At 42.9% G+C, this 5827-nt stretch overlaps 1 protein-coding gene across 2 annotated transcripts; it reads right to left on the bottom strand.

Annotated features, from left to right (window-relative positions):
* Positions 1–257: 257 nt before the first annotated feature.
* LOC139723951 (uncharacterized) lies at positions 258–4852 on the bottom strand. 2 transcript variants are annotated; one of them, XM_071635151.1, is made up of 3 exons: positions 4783–4852; positions 4122–4457; positions 258–2009 (listed from the first exon to the last, which is right to left on the bottom strand). In XM_071635151.1, the coding sequence occupies exons 2-3, from the start codon at positions 4386–4388 to the stop codon at positions 378–380; spliced, it is 1899 nt and encodes a 632-aa protein (XP_071491252.1). In that variant the 5' UTR covers positions 4389–4457; positions 4783–4852; the 3' UTR covers positions 258–377. The 2 variants fall into 2 exon arrangements, with proteins under 2 accessions (XP_071491252.1, XP_071491251.1); XM_071635150.1 differs by having other exon boundaries at positions 4122–4815.
* Positions 4853–5827: the final 975 nt, after the last annotated feature.

The raw sequence follows: 5827 nt of genomic DNA, 5'->3' as shown, positions 1-5827 counted from the left end.
GTTATCTCTGCTTTCATTGACTAGCTTACTTAGTGCAAATTGTGTGGGTATCAAAACAGCTGATGCTGGCAAAAACCAAGATCTGCAATTAAACATCTTGAGTACAGACTAAGCATATACTTGGCTGGTGTACTGGAGGTTATGGCAGCTCATATGTTTGGACATACATTATCAAGATACTTCCCGTTGATATTGGCAGAAGTAAATGACACTACAATGGCAAGAAATCTGTAAACCACAAACCTGCGCACCTGGCGAAATATGGATTTTAGATGGATATTGCCACAATTATGATTTGGTTATACTATTATGATTGACTGAAAGAACTTCAACACTCGACGAAATGATGATGGACGCAACGGTGAGAACTTCAATACTTATTGATTTTGACAAGCATTGCAGGTAAATTCGACCTCCTCGATTTCCTCCATGGTCATGGAAGAGAGGTTGGTACATTCTACATGATACCATCTAGGGCAGTGACTACACCCCACCCACTGTGCATCTGAGCTATCAAAGTGCCCCCCGCATTCTGCACACACATCCTCCTCGATGAAGTCCTCTCGCTTTTTAATCTTCGCAGCTTTCTTTCCGGCACCGGCCCCCTTGTTCAACTCTTTCGCAGCCTTGAGAAGTTCTCTGGCGGCCTTGTTGGATTCTCTTTCCTCCCGTCGCTTTTGCTTCCTCTCCTCCTCGGCCTGCTGCTCTTCCTTTCTTCTCTTCTGGTATGCAATCCAAACTTGACCTGAAAGGGCTTTAGGAAGCTCCTCTCCTGTGCCCTTTCTCTGGGTACCTCTCTCCGCTTCCGGATAAACCAAGTACTTCTCCAGACTTGGGCCAACAAAATCATCCGGCCTTCTGTTGTTCGCCCCTGCTGGCAACCTTCGTGGATCAGGAAAAACAATGCTCTCAGCAGTGGTGTCTACTGTCTGCGTTGCAATGGACACCGTTATGGGCTTCTGGTCTATCGTTAGGTCTATCGTCTGAGCAACTGATGATGTCGAAGATGATGACGAGCCCTCCGTTTGTGATTCGGATGAAGACACTGATGATGGCTTGGGATCATCAGAGATTCTCATGCTCGCGAATATGTTAGATGGACCGAGTTTGTTCCTGTCATACTTCTTGGTGAAGGGGTAGAGTCCAGCTGCCTTGAAGCCTGCCTTGGCGTATTCTGGCTTGATTTGATTCCAGGCCTTGGAAAAGATGCTAGCAAACACTGACTTGCTGACAAACTGGCCGACATGCTGGTCCTTCCACGCCGTCTCCTCTTTTTTGTAGGCCTTCTTCAGCGGCCCAAAGAGAGCCAGATCTAAGGGTTGGGTCACGTGAGAAGAATGAGATTGTAGGCGATAGAGGATTATTTCTCTCTCTGCGCAAAACTCTCCAACGTGAAGATCAACGTGACTGGTATGCCCGTCCACCAGGAGAAGCACGGGAAAATGGATGTTCTGACTCACAAGATAGGGATAGAAATGATTGGAGAGCCAGGAGTAAAATAGCTCGGCGTTCATCCATCCGGACTTGCTGAACCCGTAGAACCAGGATTCCGGGGCTCCTTCGAGAGGCTTCCAGTTGCGGGACACCCGCTGCCCTGGGTAGATGACAAAGGGTGGACAGAAGTTCCCACTGGCCGAAGCTGCCACAAGAGTGGTCAAGTTTGTCTTGGTGGTGGAGGCCAAGGAGTAGACAAACTTCGCCCCTTTCATACCAAGGACGCGTTCTCCTTTCGGGGACAGAGCAAAGCCACTCTCGTCAGCATTCCAAATACGATGAGGGCACTCGAGGATGCTCATGGCGTTTTCTGCCTTCAGGAAATCGTGGAGGCCGTTGTACCAGCGATCAAGTTTATCACATGTTAGGACGGCCCTCTCAATGCCGAGCCCTTGGGGATTGCGAAGGGACAGCGTTGGGTTCCTCTTCATGAAGTGAGCAAACCATTTCTTCCCGGGCTTATTGTCAGTGAACGGGGTCTCCCTTTCCTCGGCTGTCACGATAGTCTGAGCCATCTATGGTCGAAGGGAAAAGTAAAGGTAGAAGACGTTTCATGTAGGAACATGACGCGCCACATGTGGACAAGGTTACAGAAACGCTGGCCTATACGACACTGACACAATCATACTTTTGTACTGAAGTATTCCCATGATAATTATGACCTCGACTCTTTTTCAAAACCGCATGCCGCCATCGCGGGATAGGAAGGGTACAGACAGCATGATTAGATGTCACAGTTTGGGGACAATACATAAGAAAATTTAATATACTTGATTTTTTTTTAGAATAATGTAAAGAACTATTGACTTTCCTGCCTGAAACGACGGGGGAAATAATATCACCCTTAGATAATGTCAAGTTCAGGACATGACAGTTTTTTTGTTGTTTTGTTTTGTTTTGTTGGTTTGTTTGTTTGTTTATTTTTTTAAATGACGTTTTGTCGAATTTTCTTTCCATTTGCTAGGTGAATCGTCTTCCCTACCAGTGGCGGATCCAGAGGGGGGCGCAAACGGCGCACGCCCCCCTTTATTTTTCGTAAAAAACAAAAGAAATAAAAAGAAAAAATATGAAATGAAACCCGGAAGTGCCACCAGAAATATTAGTCACCCCCCCCCCCTTTTACAGAATTCCTGGATCCGCCCTGCCTACTGTGACATCACGGACTGTTTTCCTTCGTATTAAGCGAAGACTTCACGTGAATTTAACACACACACACACACACACACAATTTAAACAGAATGTCCAGTATATTGACCTTTACTGCTACTAGTACTTTATTTTTAATGGTTCCCCATTCACCGACTCCAAATACTGTCTTGGGTGAATCCGCCTATAAGGTAACACACTTTCAGAATCAAAGACACACACACACACACACACACACACACACACACACACACGGACTCCAGACCTTCTAGAAAAGAGCTGAGAATAAAATAAGCACGTATGTTGTCAAAATAATCAAACTCGTCAACATCCCTACCTACAACAATGGATGCAAAGAGAATTCAACATTCCTTTGACCTCGTATTACTGAGTATTGCCATCCGAAATAAAAAGCAAATTACAATTTAGTTGCACATAGCACGTTGGCAGGCGATACAATAATTATAATTCTGTTTCACAATGGCATATTGATTGGGGGGGGGGGGAGTAATTATCAGGTCATCGAAACAGAAAAGGGAAAAGACGCGATCATATTACAGACAGCGAATAATAACATTCATTGCTACATCACACGAGCACTGTGCTATTTACACTAACAAAAAAGGGGGAACTGTTACAGTGTAATGCGAAGCAAGGACGATACATGATTTAAAGGGATCGTACAGTTTTGGTTGAGACCTAATTTTGGGTTTCTAACACTTTTTGGTGAAATAATGAGAAACCTCTTGAAATATGAAAGAGCATGTGTTATATGAGGAATTCAACGTTTATTTGATGAAAATTGGTTTTGAAATGGCTGAGATATCCAAAAAAGAGCGATTCTAATAAAGTGTGGGACCCACACTTTGTTACGATCGCTTTGTTTTACTTTGTTTTTGGATGTTTCAGTCATGCCAAACCCGATTTTCATCAAATAAACTTTCAATTCCTCTTAAAATGGTATGTTCTGTACTATATTATGAGTGTTTTCTTGGTATCTTGCAAAAAGTTAAAAGCCCAATTCTCATCTCCACCAATACTGTACCATCCCTTTAAACAAAAAATACTTGTCTTTAGTACGGAAGATATTCATCATCGTGGTAGACAATACTTGTCTTTTGTATGACATGATGTCGTGGTCACATAATTGCAAATAAAAATGCATCACATTGCTTGATAGTGTTTGCATGAAATAAAAAAAAATGAAGAGCATGCTTTGGTGATGATATCTCAATTTTTGGTCAAAATGCTCACGTTTCAAGCAAGATTGACGATAGCATTTGCCAATAACAAAATCCTTAACATCTTCGAGAAAATGTCAGGTGTGTCGCCTGGTAGGACAACGACAAATATTGTCGACACCCCATCTTGAGCTCCTCAAGATTTTTTTTTAAATTTCATTGTTGTTGTTGGTTTGTTATTTGAGCCAGAAGGCTAGATTCGGCAGATGTCTTGCGACAGAAAGGTTCTAAGAGTATTACCTGCATGATCTGTTCCCTGGTCCTGCCGTATCCAATGCGAGACATCTGGATAGCCCACTGTGCCAGCCTGTCCTCCTCAGCAGGTGTCAAGTAAGGGGCGCGTCCCATTCTGCAGTACTCCTCGGGCCTCCGCCCACTCAGTTTGTCGAAGATGGTACTCCTTGGAATGCCATACTGGACGGAAGCCTGGCGCTGAGACAGCTCGCCAAGTCTCACCCGCTTCAGGGCTTCCTGAAGAGACTCCTCCGTGTACAGTCGCTTGGGCATACTCCGCCCCTTTCAGCTCCCACCAGCCGTCCGTCCCTCGCAATGGCAGAGATCAGCAGCCAAATGTGCCTTGATCAATCAGTGAACGGTGACAATTTTTCAGTTTCTTCGTTTTATTTCAGTTCTACTTTTTAGTAATATCCCCACACTTCCCGTTCTTGATGAAGGAAATCAAAGCAAAAACATATGATTATAATTTATTTATAGATTCTCTAAACCCTTTCCTGTATTATAACATGTCCTGAATCCAAGAACACGTGTGTACATTGACCGGCAACTCATTCATTTGTTCACACAATCTCTGCTATGCATGCAGTATATATTTTGCCTGCTTTCCTCAGCCTACAAAATAATTCAAATAAAATCAACTCAGACACTCAAAGATGGAACTCACTTGCTCGTGGCTGCTTGTGTTGTGGATGGTTTCCTGTTGATGCTGATTTTGCGTGTGAACTTGGTATTCCCCACTTCACACCAGTGTGTGTGCCTCTCCGTCGTAAGTACACGTATCAAGTTTGTTTTTGATTGCAGAACAATGCGCTTTCAATACGTCTTAGCATTGCTCTTCATGAGTGGTTTTGCAAGGCTTGTAAAGAGCGCTTGCCTTGAAGAAAACATCTAGACTTTGGTAAACATCGCATAGCACTTAGTCACTCGTTCAGATCTCTCTAGACATGCTAGATCAATTCCATACATTGATATGAAAGTGAGAGTAGATACGCAATAAATGGAGACAATTGGCATCATTTGAATCTAATGCTGTCAGATGCATGGAGTATTAATATGATGTATAGCAAATTACATTCATCATGTTAATCACAGTTATAGTATGATATTGTACACGAAATGTAATGTGCTACAATGTTGTTATTTCTATGGCGTTATTTCTTTCAATGCTTTGTTTTGTAGTTTGGTATATATGTGTGTGTGTGTGAGAGAGAGAGAGAGAGAGAGAGAGAGAGAGAGAGATGAGAAAGGAAGGAGAAATCGGTGCGTAGCTTTGATATCATTCTTCCTCTCACTGTTCCTCCTTTTCGGAAAAGTACAAGAGTTGAAATGTTGGTCTCCGCCGGGAATCGAACCCGGGTCTTTGGCATGGAACGCCAACGCCTATGTAGCTAATAATTCAATAAAGTGATGATGTACTGTTTAATTAATGTATGATGCCCGTATTTTTATGTCATTGGAAGCCGTGACAGTCTCTGAAGATGAACAGTCAAATGGGTTCAACATTCGTATTAATTGTGAAGGTCAAGCAGCAAATATCATCCAAAAATATATTCATTCGAAATCAATCACAATGATTCCGATTGGAAGTGAGAGCGAGATATCTTCATTCAAATGTATCGTACGAAATGTGAGAAGTGTCACAATATGAATAAACACAATACACATAAATCATACGAAACACATCGTGAACAAATAGATGATACGTATAC

The sequence above is a fragment of the Diadema antillarum genome, unplaced genomic scaffold (genome assembly GCF_040938485.1).
Source record: "Diadema antillarum isolate AM-2024a unplaced genomic scaffold, OU_Dant_1.0 scf00000203, whole genome shotgun sequence".
NCBI lineage: Eukaryota > Metazoa > Echinodermata > Echinoidea > Diadematoida > Diadematidae > Diadema > Diadema antillarum.
Note: the sequence above shows the minus strand (reverse complement) of the source record. Positions and strands in the feature narration are given on the sequence as shown.